This window comes from Schistocerca piceifrons, chromosome 3 (assembly GCF_021461385.2).
Source record: "Schistocerca piceifrons isolate TAMUIC-IGC-003096 chromosome 3, iqSchPice1.1, whole genome shotgun sequence".
Taxonomy (NCBI): Eukaryota; Metazoa; Arthropoda; class Insecta; order Orthoptera; family Acrididae; genus Schistocerca; species Schistocerca piceifrons.
The window spans coordinates 167,479,138-167,498,903 of record NC_060140.1 but is presented as its reverse complement, the minus strand read 5'-3'; the positions used below and the strand labels follow the sequence as shown (position 1 = coordinate 167,498,903).

General features: G+C 38.0%; 1 protein-coding gene across 1 annotated transcript in view; it reads right to left on the bottom strand.

Moving 5' to 3' along the window:
* LOC124788489 (integrin beta-PS-like) overlaps positions 1-19,766 on the bottom strand; it is a 91,497-nt gene that overhangs the window by 49,437 nt on the left and 22,294 nt on the right. Inside the window, exons 5-6 of the mRNA XM_047255758.1 lie at positions 18,713-18,976; positions 6,691-6,963 (exon numbers count right to left, since the gene is read on the bottom strand). Coding sequence (XP_047111714.1) covers positions 6,691-6,963; positions 18,713-18,976 — 537 coding nt within the window. The remainder of the gene's footprint in view (positions 1-6,690; positions 6,964-18,712; positions 18,977-19,766) is intronic.

Genomic DNA, 19,766 nt, shown 5'->3' with positions numbered 1-19,766 from the left:
GAATGAGAGCTTGTAGTGCTGGAATGGGAACAGGGAACAGGGTGGATGGGTGAGAACAAAGACTAATGAAATTTGAGGCCAGGAGGGTTAGGGGAACACAGGATATATTGCAGGGAAAGTCCCCAACTGTGCAATTAAGAGAAGCTGGTGTTGGTGGGAAGGATCCATATGGCACAGGCTGTAATGCAGTCATTGAAATGAAGGATGTCATGTTGGGCAGTGTGCTCAGCAACAGGGTGGTCCACCTGTTTCTTGGCCACAGTTTATTGGTGGTCATTAATCCAGACAGACAGCTTGTTGGTTGTCATGCCCACATAGAATGCAGCAGAGTGGTTGCAGCTTAGCTTGTAGATCAAATGACTGATTTCACAGGTAGCCCTGCTTTTCATGGGATAGGTGATGTTTGTGACTGGACAGGAGTACATGGTGGAGGGAAGATGTATGGGACAGGTCTTGCATCTAGGTCTATTACAGTGACAGTCTTTTTGTTGTGTCTCCTTGCAACTCAGTATCTCTGCTATATAGTACATAGCAACTTTCCTTTTCTTAAAATTTTTACATTCCATCCTGGATTTTCCATTGTTTGATCAATACACATATTGTTAGATAATATTCTTCATTCTGGAAATGTCCCAGTGGAAGTGTTGCAGGAGTTGCAACATACCGAGTGCAGAACCTCCTGAGTCACCTACTCAACCCTGGCAGTCATCATGTTTTAGCAACAGGATGCATTTGGAAAGAGTAAGGGCCTGTTGTCATAGAAAAGAAACAAGAGCTAAATTCCACAAAGGCTGCTGAAGGAAGTGCTTGCAGTCAGCCAATTTGTATGATTGGTGAATAGTGGATCCTTATGTGTGGCTGATCCAGAATCTCTGGAAGTGATTGGAAACTACTGTTCTTACTGTGAATCAGTCTGGAACCAGACAGTCTCCTCCTTATCAAATTAATGATCCAGATTCAAAGGGAATCCTGACAGCACATTAGCATTTGTGTGCTAAGCTGATATATGATAATTAATTGAATACTGGTTATTTGATAAGAAAAGTACCCACCATTGTAACCCCTGAGATATCCACTCATGAAACTCTGACGTTCGGCCAAATATGGACAACAATGACCTATTCTCTGAGACCATATGACATTTTTTACCATACAGAACTTCTGGATATCAAAAGTAAGTGCCAATTCCTCCTTCTCTATCTGTGAATAGTTTTTGTTGGGGTGTGGTCAACATCTTAGAAATGAATGTGAAAGGCTGTTCCAAACTATGTGGGTACGTATGCAACAGGATGGCCCCTGCGATGTATGGTGATACATCAGTGACTGACAGTTGGAAAATGCGGCTGATATAAGGTTATGCATGGAGCAGTTTTGAGACATTGCTTCAGCTTACAAATGCTTGTTGACAATCTGTGGACCACTGGGAAGGGATCACTTTCCTACACAGTTAATTCAATGCATGGGCTATCATCACAATTTTGGGGGAATACATTGGGCATATATGTAACCTCACACATAAAAACTAGCAAATCCTTTAATATTTTGGTAATGGTATATGGGAGATACCTACCACATTCTCCGACTTTGATTCAAGGCAATCCAGGCTAATGTCATATCCTGCACAATTAATAGAATGCTGAAAGAAGGAGCATTTTGATAAATAGCACTTAAACCTGCCTTTCAAAAGAACTGAAAATATTTGCTGGAGATTCAATATACACTCCTCTTGGCTTTTTCTTGTCACTACTATTAGGGTGGTGCATAAGTTCATAGCATTTTTCCGTAAGTTTAATGAAGACAACAGATGCACATAACAGAGGCTTTAGTCATTAATAATATATTCTCCTTCACTATTTGCAACAGTCTACCAACATTGGGGTAACTTTTCAATTCTGTGACTGTAGAAATCACGTGGTTTTGAGGCAAAGAACTCATTGAGCCATGTTTGGAGTGCATTTTCATCTGGAAAGAAGTTCCTTGAAGTTTGTTTGATTAAAAAAAAAAATACTTGGGGGCACATGATTAGGTGAATAATGTGGGTGCAGAATGATTTCCCAACCCAACTCCTGTATAGTGTTTTTTGTCAGTGTAGCAGAATATGGGTGGGTGGCACACGTGTCTTTGTACAGGTAGTTGCTTTTTTTTTTGGCTCAACCATTCCTTTCTTTTCCTTATGTTCACCAAAAAGCACCATTTCTTGTCATCAGTAACAATAAAGGATAGGCATGGTTGGTGGAATGATCACAGTTAATCACTTTTACTAGTTCTCGAATACACTGATGTGGATCATTATGGATTAATGCATTTAAACAATCGTCATCAAACCCCAAAGGTCTTCCTGAACATGGAGGGTCATTAATGTCAAAATGATCCTCCTCAGAATGAAAAGACCATTTTCTTGCCATGCTCTGTCTAATGACAATATCCTTGCAAACGACACAAATGATTCCAGTGGCTCCACTGTTGCCACCCCTCGACTAAACTCAAACAGCAGAATATGTTGGAAATTTTCTGATTTTTACACTTGTTTTTCCATTTTCTAGTGTCCACATCTCCACTGACTATCTCCGAATGACAAAATGGAAACTCAAATAGCAAAAGTGAACTAAAAATAAAAAATGACAATTGAGAAATATACCTATATCAACCGTGATACCAACATGCAAAACAAAAATTCTATGATCTTAAGTATCAACCTAATATATTACCCAGATAACAGAGACATTATGGAATGTTGGCAATAGTTTGTTCTAGAAACTTCAGGAAGATTGCTGGTGCACTTGGAATGCCGAAAGGTTACCTGTTATATTAATGGAGGTCATAAGGAGTATCTAACACTAGAATAGCTTTAGAAGCCTCATTCAAATACAGTTGAAAATAATATTCTGAAAGCTGAATCTTAGAGTAATACTGACCCCTGCCAAATTTGAAAATAAATCATTAGGATGTGGAAGGGGACATGAGTGGATAATCGCCCACAAAGAATAATGCACCACCTGCTGTGTGAACAATAAGTAAAAGGTGATGCCCAACTGCTATAAGGAATCTGGGACAGCACTTATAACTACTCTAAGCGATAAGTTCTACTCTGACTTCATCCTGAAAGGCCAAAGATATTGGCTGGGTTCTGAAAAATTTTACCATTACCGACTGTTTTAGTGCAAAGTGGGCAGAAAAATTAAAGCCTGTAGAAAATAAGGGGGCATATTTGAGACACAAAGGATCCACATCTACAAATGTTGGATAGAAAACCCAGAAACTATATATGTATTGAAGCCAAAACTATTTTTCTGCCGAGGGTTCTGCCACTACAAAGAAGGATTCTGATAACTTGCTTTTACATTAATTCCACAACTACCCAGCCTAGTATCAGAAATTCAGGATGAACATAACTCAACAGCTTAGCTGCTACTTGTTTTAAGGCTGGAGACCCCAATCAGAGACACATAGGCTGATTAATAATTTAGACTGAGTTCCCCACATAAAAAAGGAATAAAATTGGAATATGATAAACCATTGCTAACAGAGTAAGGTGGCACTGTCCCGCCACTGAATTTGTGAAGTTTATTTTCACCGTCGCACTTGACTGATGATGACTTGGTCAGCTCTGACAAACACTGTTATGTGATCCTGACAAAAACATCGTTAATAGACATCATTTTTATGTAGGAAATTATATATAGCATGTAAAGAAAAGCCATCAGGACAACTGGGCTGTCCACAAAAAATGTTGCTGAGACTGAGTGCAAAAACTGTCATGATGCAGTGCTTGTTGCCTGACCAGTCAAGCAGGGCTGCTTCATTTCTACCCGGACTGCATGAGACATTTGCATTTTGCACTAGATCATGTCGCATTTGCCATTTAAGATGACAGTTTTGATATATCATATTCTGTGGAAAAGATAGCCTGAACTGCTTGTGAAATCTTGAGAGCCCAGGCAATAAGCAAAACGTCAGCTAAAGAAGTGATATCACTGTCTTAATGCTACCGCAAAAACTTTTGCTAATATGACCAGTACTTCACATATTAATTTTTCTTCATACCATTTTTGCAGGAACACACAAACTTTCATTTTCTACTCAGGTCCTGCAAGGTCCACGAGCCATTATATGTAACTGTCTGATGTTGCCTTACAATGTTGGAGGAACTCTTAAGTGAGTAGCCATCATATACATTTTTGTTGCAAAATGTTCACTTAAAAGTTAGTTAATAGTGGGTAAGGGCAGTATTGATAGTTCAAACAAAGGGTCCAGTTTTTGCACAGGATTATAAGCCTGTGGGTTTGTACATAATAAAAAATTTCACTGTCTCTCAGGGCACTTCATGTCACTGACCTGTAAATGAAGTGCTAAACACTTCCCAGCCCTCTTGAGCTACATTAAAAGGCTGGAAAGCCTGGACTGCCAGGTACTATTATAACCATGGTGGAGTTGTCAGCTTCTGGATGAGTTTGTGCTATTGATTAAGCTGTTGTGTCCAAAGCTAAGAAAACTGCTTGTCCATCTTGGTTGTAACACTCAGCAAAGTGGCCTGGTAAGTCCTATTCTGAGACACAGTGGACTGTAGTTCCAAATAACCCTAACTCCAACTATTGTGTGCCTTCTATTTCTTCAACAGAAGGTCTTTGAACACCAATGAAGTACAGATAAACCACAGTATATAACAGATCCTGATTCTTTTTGAACTAAAGAGAAATGAGGACTTTTGGAGACAGATACCTGTTGGGTGTTATTTAGATACACTGCATATTCCTGAATAACTAAAATGTTAGTGCTGGAGAACACTGTAAGTCAGTCTGGTAAGTCAGTCCAGTTGGGAACCATTCAAAAGTGTATCATTGTGTCAATGCATGCACACACCATTAGTTAACTCATGGAATGCATGACCTGCATTCACATGGAGACAGCACCATGTTAGGAAAATAAACGTATTTGTGTGCAAGCCAAATATTCAAGTCCAAATGTCCAGAAAATAGCCAAGTACTGCAAAGTTGAGATAAATAAGTTCACTGGAGAGCACATAGAACTCATCAGCGAACTGAGACAACTGACACTGAGATGGTCTGCAGCAGTCCTTAAATCTACTTCTATTGTTTATCAACCTGGCCTGGTGTCAGCACATGTGCCACTCTGCACCACACCTAGTGATCTCACTGCATATATCTATAATTGCATCAACTGATCTATCAATATATCTGGCAGGTTTACAAGGATTGCAATTCCATTTGTATGCTGTGGCAAACATTAAAATGACTGATTTGGCTTACAAAATGACTCGACTTTGTCTATTACAGAAATAAATATGTAATGCTCTTTGATTCTTCAGGCAGTTTAGATAACTTTGAAAGATGAGAGACTAATCATTAACCATTTTTATGGCTGCATTGTGGTTATTTTCCATTTCATTTGGGAAATTATCCATCAACATTTGTTTTCCAGAAACAATATACTGGAGGCCACAAACCCTCTTGTTTCCAGAAGGGCCACTGAAAGAAAAAGCAATATGAATGGTAAACCATTATAATTTCATTGAATTTTTTTAATGGTTGATTACAAATTCTCTACTAAGCTAGTGCTCATGATGTTTAAACAAAGTGATGGAAAACACTGGAAAGGTAGCTTCCTGCAGTCTTAAAAACTGATGAGCTTGGTTACTTTAGATATCACATTGATATTATCTATGTTCCCAACATTTTAATGATTAATTATGAATGACAGAGTAGGTTGCAAAGTGGCTAGCCCATTGGACTCAGCACTTGGGAGGACAATGGTTCAAACATGCGTCCGGCCATCCTGATTTAGATTTTCCATTACTTCCCTAAATTGCTTCAGGCAAATGCTGGGACAGTTCCTTTGAAAGTATATGGCCAAATTCCTTCCCCATCCTTCCAAATCTGATGGGACTGGTGACCTCGCCGTTTGTTCCCTTCCCCACAACCAACCAACCAGTTATGAATGATTTATTGTTACATGTACAGCCACAGTGCATGTTTTTTGTAATCCTATAGCACAGTTATATAAAAATGTCTGGAAGACAGTTCAATGGTCCATTCTGCCTGTTCTTTTCACTTATGAAGTGGTACTATTATTATACAGCATTATGATCCATCACTTTCTGTTTAAAAATGAAACATATATTTTCAAGTTTCTAGCTTTTTACCACAATTCATGTAAATTATGAAGTGATACTAATAATCTTTGCAAAAGACCATTCTATAAATGGATTAAGCGATAATAGATTATGGCCAAAAGGACATAACTCAGTGAGAGCCAGAGGAAGGCAGCTGCCCCTCCCCCCCTCCCTCCCATGCTTTTCCTCATCCTCTGGATAAAAGCACCTTTGTAATCTGGGGTTGCATTCTGCCCCACAAACAAAAATACATATCAGTTCAGCATCACTTAAAAGAAAACTTGAACGTGTAGTTGTTACTAACTAGTAGCAAATGCACCCAGAGGCATTTGTTGTGAGATGTCAAAACTATTTCATCATTCACCATGAAACTAACATGAGTTGCCATCTTCTAATCAGATCCTAAGTATGGTCTTGTGGTTATGTACTGATGGACTTGTTGTTTCCAACTATGTTATCTACTATGTTATAAATTTCTTGATGTGCTCCTCTAGCATGATATGTAAACTCTATTCCACTGCATATAAAACTGTACGATAAGAATTTATAGTCACACTTACCTTACTGCAAGGACAGTCAGTGAACACTTGTAAATCCACTGCAATGCTGTCCCTTATACCAACTGCCATTATATGAAAATTTTCTTTCCACATTAAATCATTCATATTTGGTGGGTCTTTCACAATAATTTCTGCTGTCACATTGATTATATCACCACTCTTCAGCATTGATATTTTATTACCTTCTGACACACTTCCATCTGGTCCTTTGGGGTAGTATGTTACAGATACATATTCTGCATCATCTTTCAGTTCAACAGATGCAGAAATTTCCTAAAATTGATGGAAATATCATTGTTACTGAAAAATAAGTTAATTTATTTGTTATCTAGTAAATATCTTATTGAGAATGTCTGTCATCTTTGACATAGTTGCTACTTGCTACTATAAACTGGTTGTAGGCTTTCTGTTTAAGACATATCGGGAATTTACTTCAGAATACAGTGTTCAGTTTCTCAAACAAACTCCAATGCATTTTTACCTGCCTGTTTTCATAATGTATAATTCAGATAGTGTCATTATTAGTCTTTTCTAGTCTCCTATTGCCATACTGATAGTACATCAGTTTGTTGAAGAATCAATAGAACACTGAAGAAACTACAGTAATATAGGAAATCAGGAGGAGGAAGGTTGATAAATTGGTAGAACAAGAGGTAGATGACAGTTTTAAATGAAGCATTAGGCAACAATTGAGTGAAACAGAGGAAAAGAACAGATTAGAAAATGAATTGGTAATTTCGAGAGATGAAACATTTAGGGGATCAGAGGATCAAATAGGTCAAAAGACATAGCCCAGTAGAAATCCTTTGACAAAACATGAGGTATTGAATTTAACTGATAAAAGAAGGAAACATAAACTTGCAGAAAATAAGGCAAGCAAGAGGCAACACAGATATCTAAAAAATGAGATTGGCAGAAAGTCCAAAATTGAAAAGCAAGAATGGCTAGAGGCAAAGTGTAAAATGGCAAAGCAGGAATGGTTAGAAGTGAAATGCAGAACTGTAGAAGCATGTGTGACGATAGGAAATAGATATGCCACATAGAAGAAAATTAAAGAAATCTTTGGAGAAAACAGAAGCACTTTTATGAATATTAAGAGCTCATGTGCTAAGTAAGTGCTAAGCAAATGGGGAAAGGCTAAAAGGGAAAAGAAATATATAGCAGGGCTATACAAGGTAAAAAAGCTGAAGACAATATTATGGGAACGGGAAGTAGATGAAGATGAGAGGGAAGATATGAGATACTGCGAGAAGAATCTGACAAAGCAGAGAAAAACCTAAGTCAATAGTAGGCACCTAGAGTCAATGACACTCCCTCAGAACTATTGAGATCTGTGGGAGAGCCACTCATGACAAAACTATTCTCCTCAATATGTAAAATATTTGAGATGGGAAATACTGCAAAAAGAATGTAGTAGTACCAATTTCAAAGAAGGCAGGTACTCGCCAGAGCAAACATTACAGAACCACGAGTTTAAAATAACAGTTGCAGAATACTGACACAAATTATGAAGAGAAAGATTTTGACAGTTCTGACCAGAATACACACTTCTAAATTCAAAAAATACAGTGTTGAAGGATGTGAAAGGGAATCAGTAATTGAGAAAGTAGTAAGACAGTACTGCAGCCTATCCTTGATTATACTCAGCCTCTACATTTACCAAGCAATAAAGGAAACCGAGGAGATATTGGGAAAGAGAATTAAAGTTAATGGGAAAGAAACTAAACCTGGAGGTTTGTCAGTAATATTGCAGTTGTGTTAGAGATGGGTGTGGCCATGTATGGAAGTGAGCCATGGATGATAAACAGTTCAGACAAGAAGAGAATAGAAGCTTTTGAAATGTGGTGCTATAAAGCACTGCAGAAAATTGGGGGGTAGAGCAAACAGCTAATGAAGAAGTACTGAAGCAAATCAACAAAAAAAGAAATCTGTGGTACAGCTTGACTGAAAGAAAGGATTATTTGATAGGACCCATCCTGAGGCATCAAGGTAGCCAATTTGGTAATGGCGGGAAGTGGGCACACGTGTGTGTGTGTGTGTGTGTGTGTGTGTGTGTGTGTGTGTGTGTGTGTGTGTGAAGGTGGGGGTGGAGGGGGTGGGGGGTGGGGGGAAGAATATAAGAATTGTAGAGAGAGATCAAGGTATGATAACAGTACACAGGTTAAAATGGATGCAGATTGTAACAGCTACACAGAGATGTAGAGGCTTTCATAGCATAAATTGATGTGAAGGGCTGCTACAAATCAGTCTTCAGGCTGAAGACAAGAGCAATGTAAATAACAAGGGTACATCCTCTGTTTGAACAAGAAAGTGAGAAGTTCATAATAAGAAAGGAGATAGGCAAGGTGATTACATTTAAACAAAACTAATTAATCTTCAGGCCTATTGTCATACTTAGTCTGTCTCCTTGAGACAACATTAGCCATGCGTGGCTCTGTGTGTGTGTGTGTGTGTGTGTGTGTGTGTGTGTGTGTTTGTGTTTGTGTTTGTGTTTGTGTTTGTGTGTGTGTCTGTGTGTGTGAGAGAGAGAGAGATATGTGTGTGTGTCTTGTTTACATCTGATAAAGGACTTAGTCTGACAGCTAAAAAGCATTGAAGCCTTTTTTCAGTGTACCTGTCTGGCACTTAATGCCTCCTTTATGTAGTGAGTAGGATTATTTTTTATTATATTACAAACAATGGAAAATCTGGAGTGACATAATGACAACAACATGAATTAGGATAGATTGCTGTTCACCACATAGGTGAGACAGGCTTGTTTAAAAGTAGACTGATGAGTATTACTCAGCTTTTTGACACAATCAGATGACAGATGAACACACACACACACACACACACACACACACACACACACACACACACATATATATATATATATATATATATATATATATATATATATATATATATATAAAACTCTCTCACCCACACACAGTCACTGTTGTCTAGAGGCTGTGTATAATACTATTACTTAAGCAATAGCTTAAGCAATTATATGGCTGAAGTAGAACTTCTATTTGGGTGATGTATATGAAAATTGTACTGTTCACACTATCGAAAAAAGATGCGTTAATTATAAATGACATTCAATTTTGAAACCTCAAAACTACTGTAAACATTTAGTTACACTGTCCTGTGTATGTCATTTGAAGATTAAGAATATTTTTTACATCTGTGATACTGTGCTAGCTAACATTTGTCCTAATATGATGTTGAACTGTTGGAAGAAATTCGAAAAATAAGGAAATGAAAGCAACGTATGTCTAAGAAGATGAAACTTATGGATCAAACTTGCAAAGGACTATCAAATCAAATGTAGCTGTGTCAGTTGTGGAAGACAATATTCAGCAGCTTAGTATTAATTTATATGTAAGAGTATTGTAATGAACTTTCAATTCACATCATTTCTTATATAATGACTTCTTGAAAATTATGTTCATTTTCTTTTTTTTTCTATAATAGTACTGCAACCACATCAGGATGCTAGCAGAATGACACTTACAAATACAAATTACAACATGTTGTATGGAATTCTGGGAGATGGGAGGGGAGCTGTCCTGTAATATAATTATGGTGCCCAACAGTCATTAAAGATTCCAAACTATATTATATTCCAGGCAACCACAGCTGCTGAAAGCCATGATATTATGAAGAACTCTGCTTACAACTGGTAAAATTGTTGTTTATTAAAACATGATCGGTTTTGCAGCTTCAAGCCACATCATCAGGTGAACCTACATGGTAAAAAGCAAAATAAGATGTGCCTTATTCTTTAAAATTTGCATGCGTCTAAAAAGAAAAAAGGAAATATTTTATAGTGAGCAGATGCTAATTTTTTTAAAAAAGAAAGAGGCCAGACTGGCAATAAAGAATTGTCACTGCTAACATGATTAGTCATGGCAACCTCAAGTTTCTATGTGGAAGGAAACACGCTGGTAAGACACTGCTACCTGATTCTTTTCACACAGGTGTCACGATTAATCATGTTAGCAGTGACAATTCTTTATTGCCATCTGGCCTCTTTTTCTTTAAAAAAATTTAGCAGCTGCTCACTATAAAATATTTTCTTTTCTCTTTGTAGATGCAGGAAAATTTTAAAGAATGGGACACATCTTCATTACCTTTCACTCTCCATAGTACTGATGATATTCTCTGAATAGAAAATTTTGGCTAGGAGCAATGGATATGGATATTATCTTTCAATGCTGTGAGTATATTTTAGACAGTCCTTTACTAATTTTAATATCCACAAAATGTGGTGACACCATACTTTCCTTTCTACCACATAGTTTCACCTGATGATGCAGCTTGAAGTTATGAAACCACTTGGGTTTAAATAAACAACAATTTTACCTGCTGTAAGCAGAGTTCTTTCTAATATCATTAAAGATTTCTGAGGAATGAGATACTGAATTTGTCATTAGATGGTCGTTGTTCTGCCAATCTAATTAAATTTTTTCACACTACAGTTCTCAGTAGTAGATGCACTTGACAAGGCAGATTAGTGTGAAAAACTTTCCTAGTTTTCGTATTTCTAATGTGTATATGTCATTTTATGACAGTTTATACTATAATTTATTGCAGTTATAGATTCTATAATTTTATTCAAAAAATCATATATTATGATGTTCCCTTGGCAGTCCTTACAGCCCAGCCACCAACCAACAGTGGTGCATTGTAGGTTGCTGCCTGTCCATTATGCCAGCAATGCAATCGTGTGGGATACAAGTGCGGCAGACTCAATGGTACCCGGTGGTGATACACTCACTGTATGCAGTGCAGGTTCCATAAGTCATGTGCCATCACCAAAGTTTAACAGTACCTTTCCACTAAACAGCTTTATGGAATGTCACCTGCTCACTCTCAAGGAATCAACACCAGGAGTTCACAGTTCATGCTTCTCTATGCTTAATGTCCACCACACCAAGTGGTTCCTCAATTATAATTCCTACACCAAGCATGCAGTACACTTCAAGCCTTATGCTGGCCATGCCAGAGGCACTCCAATTGGAGCCTGCTGTGTTCCATGCTGTTTTCAAACCGCCAAGTCATAGTGAGTGAATCAACCATGGACTATATCCACATATGAACATTCCTAGGTACATTAGTGACACCCTACTAGGACAGACCAGTGCAATGCCAATTACTACAGCTAGCATAATGAAGATGGCTTGTACCTTCTAAGAAACTGTTACTATATTTGTACAGAAGACTAATAATGTTTCATTGTTCTCTTGCTACCTACCTGGGCACATTCATTAGTTAATAGCGTGCATCACTCAGTATGGGACACATCATATTATATAGAAATATGCAATTATGTTAGCAACAATGGTCAAAGCACATGTACACACACACACACACACACACACACACACACACACACACACACACACACACACACACTGCAACAATGGTCAAAGCACATGTACACACACACACACACACACACACACACACACACATGCACACACACACACACACACACACACACACACACATACACACACACACACACAGACACACACACACACACTGACAGATAAAAGATAGCAATACAAAGGAGTTGTGAGACATAAACAAAAGTTGTTAGGTGTCTCTACGAAAGATGTTGCCTATCAAAATTTCATGCTGGTTGCATAAGAGTGGCACTAGTAGTGTCACTATGAGACTACTTTAAATACATGCTGTAACAGTTGTGAGTGGTAGTTACCTCTAATATTGGACATAGTGAGGTGATGTTAGTCAAGAATCCCTTCAAGGTGACACAGCTGCCATCATCAACACTTCACTGAGTTTGAATGAGGCCATGTAATAGGACTACGAGAAGCTGGATGTTCTTTCTGTGATACTGCAGAAAGACTTGGCAGGAATGTAGACATTGTACATGATTGCTGGCAGCAGTGTCAAGAGAAAGTATGCTTGGAAGAAGACCAGAGTCTGAGCAGCTACATGGTACTACAAAGAAGAAAGACCACCATGTTCAGCAAATGGCTCTGGCGCACTATACTGCATCTGCAGCAGCAGCAGCAATTTGAGCAGCAGTTGGCACCAGAGTGACACAACAAAGTGTTACAAATTGAAACTTCCTGGCAGATTAAAACTGTGTGCCAGACCGAGACTCGAACTCAGGACCTTTGTCTTTTGTGGGCAAGTACTCTACCAACGGAGCTACCCAAGCACGACTCACACCGTGTTCTCACAGCTTTACTTCTCCCAGTACCTTGTCTCCTACCTTCCAAACTTTACAGAAGCTCTCCTGCGAACCTTGAAGAACTAGCACTCCTGAAAGAAAGGATATTGCGGAGACATGGCTTAGCCACAGCCTGGGGGATGTTACCAGAATGAGATTTTATTCTGCAGCGGAGTATGCACTGATATGAGACTTCCTGGCAGATTAAAACTGTGTGCAGGACCGAGACTCGAACTTGGGACCTTTGCCTTTCGCGGGCAAGTGCTCTACCAACTGAGCTACCCAAGCATGACTCACGCCCCGTCCTCACAGTTTTACTTCTGCCAGTACCTCATCTCCTACCTTCCAAACTTTACAGAAGATCTCCTGCAAACCTTGCAGAACTAGCACTCCTGAAAGAAAGGATACTGCAGAGACATGGCTTAGCCACAGCCTAGGGGATGTTTTCAGAATGAGATTTTCATTCTGCAGTGGAGTGTGCGCTGATATGAAACGTCCTGGCTAAGCCATGTCTCTGCAATATCCTTTCTTTCAGGAGTGCTAGTTCTGTAAGGTTTGCAGGAGAGCTTCTGTAAAGTTTGGAAGGTAGGTGACGAGGTACTGGCAGAAGTAAAGCTGTGAGGACGGGGTGTGAGTCATGCTTGGGTAGCTCAGTTGGTAGAGCACTTGCCCACAAAAGGCAAAGGTCCCAAGTTCGAGTCTCGGTCTGGCACATAGTTTTAATTTGCCAGGAAGTTTCATATCAGCGCACACTCCACTGCAGAGTGAAAATCTCATTCTGTTACAAATTGGTTACTTCAAGGACAGCTATGAGCCACATGCCCTGTAGCGTGCATCCCATTGACCCCAAACCACTGCTATTTCCGAATTCAGTGCCATAAAGCAAGAGCACATTGGAAGGCAGGGTGGAGATCTGTTGTATTTTCTGATTAAAGGTGGTTCTGCCTCAGTGCCAATAATGGTCGTGTGTTGATTAGGAGGAGGTCAGTTGAGGGCCTACAACCAACCTCTCTGCATGTTAGACACACTGCACCTACACCTGAAGTTACGGTCTGGGGTGTGATTGTGTATGACAGCAGAATCCTTATAGAAAATCTGTATGTCAATCTGGTGATTCAACCTGTTCTGCTGCCATTCCTGAATAGCATTCCAGGGGTGTTTTCCAACAGGATAATGCTCACCCACATGCTATTGTTGTAACCCAAAATGCTCTACACAGTGTCAACATATTACCTTGGCCAACTCATCACCAAATCTGTCTCCAGTCAAGCACATATGCTGCATCATTGGATGATGACTCCAGTGTCATCTACAAACAGCATTAACCGTCCTTGTATTGACTTTTAAGTGCAACGGGCCTGGAACTCCATCCCACAAACTCACATCTGGCATCAGTATAACAACACAATGCATGCGTCATTACAATCTTGCAGCCAACATTCTGGCAGTTGCACTGGTTATTAATGTATGACCATTTCACTTTGGCAATGGTTTATCTCTTACTTACATTAACCGGTGATTTTGCAATGTTAACCATTTAAAAATGTTACCTAGACAAACATATTCCCAAAGTTTAATTACTCTTGATTAATTATTTTTTGGTGTTGCAATTTTTTTCCATTAGTATATACTATCCTGTCAATTAATATTAACACCTGTCAAAAGCCTGAAAACCAACTTTTGCGGTGGACCATTACAAGATGTGTAGGAAGGGGTCAGTGATTTCTGGGAAGTACAGTCAGGGATGTGGAGCCATGCTGAGTCCAGTGCCATGGCCAGCTGCTCCAGGTTTCTCATGTGAGGATCTATGACACGAACAGCCCGATCAAGGTGGTCCCACAGAATCTTGATTGGGTTTTAATATGGGGCATTTAGTGGCTACGGGAGTACGGCAAACTCATCCTGGTGTTCTTTGAACCACACATGTACTCTGCAAGATGTGTGACATGTGCCAATGTTCTACTGATAGTTGCCATCAAGCTGGAGAGAAACAGACTGCATGCAGGGATGGGCATGACTCCCAAGGATAGCTGCATATTTGTGTTGATCCACTGTGCCTTCCAAAATCATAAGATTACCCAGGGAATGCAGTGAAAACATAATTCATGTATAGTTTTTATTGTCAGATGTTTCATGCTGTACACACCAATGGCATCGGTCTGATGGAACATAAAAATGATTCATCTGAACAGGCCACCTGTCTTCTATGATCCATGGTGCACTGCAGTTGCCTCGGTGCCAGTTTTGGATAGCGCCGTTTTACCATGCACTGTATAGGAGGGATGTTCTAAAAGTAAGGTGACTTTTTAAATTGCACAGGCAATGTACATTCTATTATCAATCTTTTTTTTTTCACAGTTTCAAGTGTACAGCATACTTTGTTTGTTTTTGACAGATAGAAAGGTTAGATATGTTTTAGTGTGCTCAGTGATTTTCAAATATTATAAAAATGGAGCTAAGCATTTGCATCAAATTTTGTGTGAAAAATGGAATCAAGTGCTCTAAAACACTTGAAATGTTGACAGTGGTGTATGGTGAGTCTGCTCTAAGGAAAAAAATATGTTGACAAGTGGTACAAGCTCTTCTAACATGTCTGAGAAGATGCCAATGATGAACCTTGCTCAAGACGCCCCACCACATCAACAACAGATGATAACTTTGAAACTGTAAAGAAAATTGTTTTGGAAAATTGTCGGATTACTATAAGAGAAGTTGCTGAGGATGTTGATAAATTGGTCAGCTTTTGTCATGCAATTTTTTTGGATGTTTTAGGCATGAGCCATGTATCAGATTTGTTCCAAAACTTCTCAATTTAGATCAGACGAACCGTAGAATGAACATTGCTCAGGAGCTCTTGAATGACATCAGTGATGATCCTCATTTGTTCAAAAGTGTCATGACTGGTGACAAAACATGGGTTTAAAGCTATGATGTCGAAACCAAAGGCTAGTTGTCCCAAAGGAAGCATCTCAGAGAGCCAGGACCGAAAAAAGCACGCTAAGTTCGATCAAATGTCAAAGTTTTGCTCACTGTTTTACCATGGCATCATGAATTTTTGCCTCAAGGTTGTACAGTTAATAAGGAGTCTTACCTTGATGGTATGCACTGTTTGCAACAAGCAATATGCAAAAAACGTCAGGAATTGTAGAAAAACAATTCATGGCTTTTGCATCATGACAATCCACCTGCTGATTTATTGTTGTTTGTGAGAGATTTTTTGGCCAAAGACAACATGACAATCATGCCTCAGCCACCATACTCACAGGATTTGGCTCCCTGCAACTTTTTCCTGTTCCCAAAACTAGAGAGACGTATGAAAGGATGAAGATTCTCAACGATTGAGGAAATAAAAAGTGCATCACTGGAAGTACTCAAGGCTGTACCAAAAAGTGCTTATGAGAAGTGCTTCGAGGATTGGAAGAAGTGTTGACACAAGTGTACTGTATCTGAGGGGGATTACTTTCAAAGGGACAACATGAATATTTTGAATAAATAAATATTTTTTCATAAAAATATAGTCACCTTTACTTTTTGAACACACCTTCTACTGTAACCATGGTGGCATGCAGACAGTTCACAAACTTGACTATTTCAGAAATGCTTTCACCCTTGGCCTGAAAGCCAAGATTATGTCCTTTTGGACGTCAGTTAAATCATACCATTTCTGTGTTACAACAACAATTACACTGTTTTCCATGGCCTGCAACATGTCTTATATAGCCTCTGTTGCTAATATGTTACTGGATGCTGATGTCAGACATAGGTGGTGGTTGTGACTGGACACACACACACACACACACACACACACACACACACACACACACACACACACACACATACAGGGTGTGAAGATATAAGTGCAGATATTACTTATATTTTTATATGTGGTATCTTAATATGTACATACATCAGTATGTTGGTTGTTTTTTCTCTGTGTCAAATAGTCTTCCCACAAACACATCATAAACTTTGTGACCTGATGCTTTCTGCATGTTTGTAACTGCACCATTAAATGGACTACACTTGTTAGTATAAATTACCCATTTTGCATCCTTGTGTCCACACTTCAATACCTGGCCTCCCGCCCAGGGGAAAATAAGCATTAATGTCTTGGCCTTGCCACATGTACTTGAAGTTCTTTTCCAACCTAAAGGCATGCTACTCCTAATAGCTATAATAATTAGTTTTCAAGTGAAGCAAATCCTGATGTAATGTTTTTCGCTACACTGTCTTCAGCCACCAATAGAAATATCTGCACTTAACACCAGTTACACCGTATATACAGAATTTTACAGTGCAAAAGCATTGTAAAATCCTGTATATACAGTGTAACTGTAAATTACTGAAAAGTATTACAAAAACTTGTAACATGAAATGTCAGTTGCTACAACATTTTAATTTTATTTGTTTTTCTGCCTACATGACCAGTCACAATGTTGGTACAGCAGTACCGCTTAGTGTGTTGTCATTGCGCCACTGTTTGGTTGAGCTTATGAAGAGATAATGAAAATGAGTTGTTGGAATTGAAAGTGAATGAGATAATGAAAATGAGTTGTTGGAATTGAAAATGAATAAGCCTTAGAGTGTGTGACACTGTAAAAAATATATTGCATGTAACAGACAGTTTGCTGGTGAATGTAATAAATGGAAGATTGTACAATTTAAACTACAATTTTTGACACAAGACTGTGAACATGTTCCATAAGATTCATATGTTTTCTTGATATTTTTGGAGTTAAGGAGACAAGATTTTGGCATAGACTACAAAATTGCGGTTGAAGCATGTAAGTAGATATTTTATGTTTATATCTTCCTGATATATATTTAGTTTAGAAAAATTAAACTGTTGATGAAGTCTTAATCACTTAAATGACTGTTGCTGAGACATTGTGGTATGTTGCAATAATAACTACAAATATTTTTAATCACTTGTCCAGTGATCATAAAATATGTAACAGGCAGCCAACCAATATGAAATGGAAACAAGAATCTTCTGAATATTTCATTCTTATCTGCAGATAAATTTTCAGCTAACAACTGTTATTATGTGTAATATAGAAGACAAAGATGTTTACTTTTGATGTAGAGTTTAAAAATATTTCACTAGCAACACAATTAATGTCAAAGACTAATATGTCCTATTTCATTAAATTTAAGTCATTGTGCTATTTCAGTGCAAGTAAATAGGCTTAAAGCAGTCACAAATGTTGACGTATCATGCATATGTAGCTGTAAACTGACTTCTTCAGCGTCATTTCTGTAGTAATTGTGGTAGTAATGTGTTCTTATCCATGAAACTATCAATGTGTTTGCACTACAAGAGTGACAATCAGATATAGTGCTTCTGTCCTTTCAGCATTTTATAGTAATACTGCTAACAGTGAGTCTGCATACACATCATTTCTGAGAAATGCCTCTGAAAGATTGGCCAGATTTAAAGGCACCTTCAGTCCTGATCTGTATGAACTCATTTAGTTCTCTACATTGACTCATTTTGACAGAAAACATGACTACGGTGCTGATACATTGTTTCTGCACATTGAGTGCAGAGCCTGATACCACACACAGCATGAACAGTGATGTATTTAGACACTTTTCTCCATGGAATTTAATTTTTCTTTCCCAAAAGTAGAGTTTAAGATGAAACATAACAAATGTATTTATACATATTTAAAATTGTTTAAGAGTAACACAAAATGGACACACGGCAAAACTGTACTTAAATACTTGTAAAGACAGAATCACATGATGACATGGACATTTTGTTTACAGACCTGATGAAATAATATTACTGACTTCTTTATTTCTTATTAATTTGTCATTACTTACATTGTATTGATTTTGCAATAGTGTAACTATGTTGGAAGAATCCTCCAATAAAACTTCAACTCTTGATCCCAGTAATAATTTCTCCAGTTCTTGATACACTTCAATTCTATTGCTTGTCACAGCAAAAATTACATGAGCAGATTCTTCTTGAACTCTCTGAGTAATTAGAGATATTGAAGGATAGTCCTGCGATACTGACATAGAATAGTAGCCTTCACTATCTAAATGACAGTCACCGTCATTTGGAATTATGATGCCCCCTAACTGTAACAAAATATCATGTTATAATTTGAACACATTATCTTGCCTACTATTAAAACTTGTAAAATGAATAGATTATTGTATTGCATGTTTAGTGTTGTTCTTTTTTTTTATTTTATTTTTTCACAGTTCTGTGTTTTATTATTCTATTTTGTTTTCTTACTGTAATTGGTGTCTACATTATGATTATTCTGTGTTATTTGCATGGAGGTCCAATTTAGTATGTAAAAAAAGAAAATCAGTAACAGGTAACTGCAAATTGGGACTTTACAATTCACTGAAAACAGAATTTGTGCTAGAGTGAAACATTTCCCAGTAAAATGTTTCTTAAAAATGAAAATACAACTAAGCCAGCAAATGTGATGTTTCATTGTGCTAAGATAATGTGTGTTTTATGTTTACTAAACCATTACATTGCATAATAAATGTTTTTCAAGTGTGGCTCTGTTATCAACATTCTAATCAGTTTTCATGAGTAAATCAGTGCAAGACATATTCCTGTGGTATCCATATTATTTCTAATTTCCATAAATAAATCAATGCACTACATAGTGCTATGTATCACTTTCACAGGTTATACACTGGAGCTGATAATGGAAGTGCATGTTTGTGACCAACAGTTACCTTCTCAGTGAGGCAAATACATTTTTGATCAGAAAGGGACAGTTTACACTCAGAAGCAAATAAAACAAATTAAATGCAGTTTAGGCAAACTCAGAAACTAAAATAAAGTCAGGTAATGTCAAAAGAGTCATAAATTCTTATAACCCTACATTAATTAAAAGCTTAACAA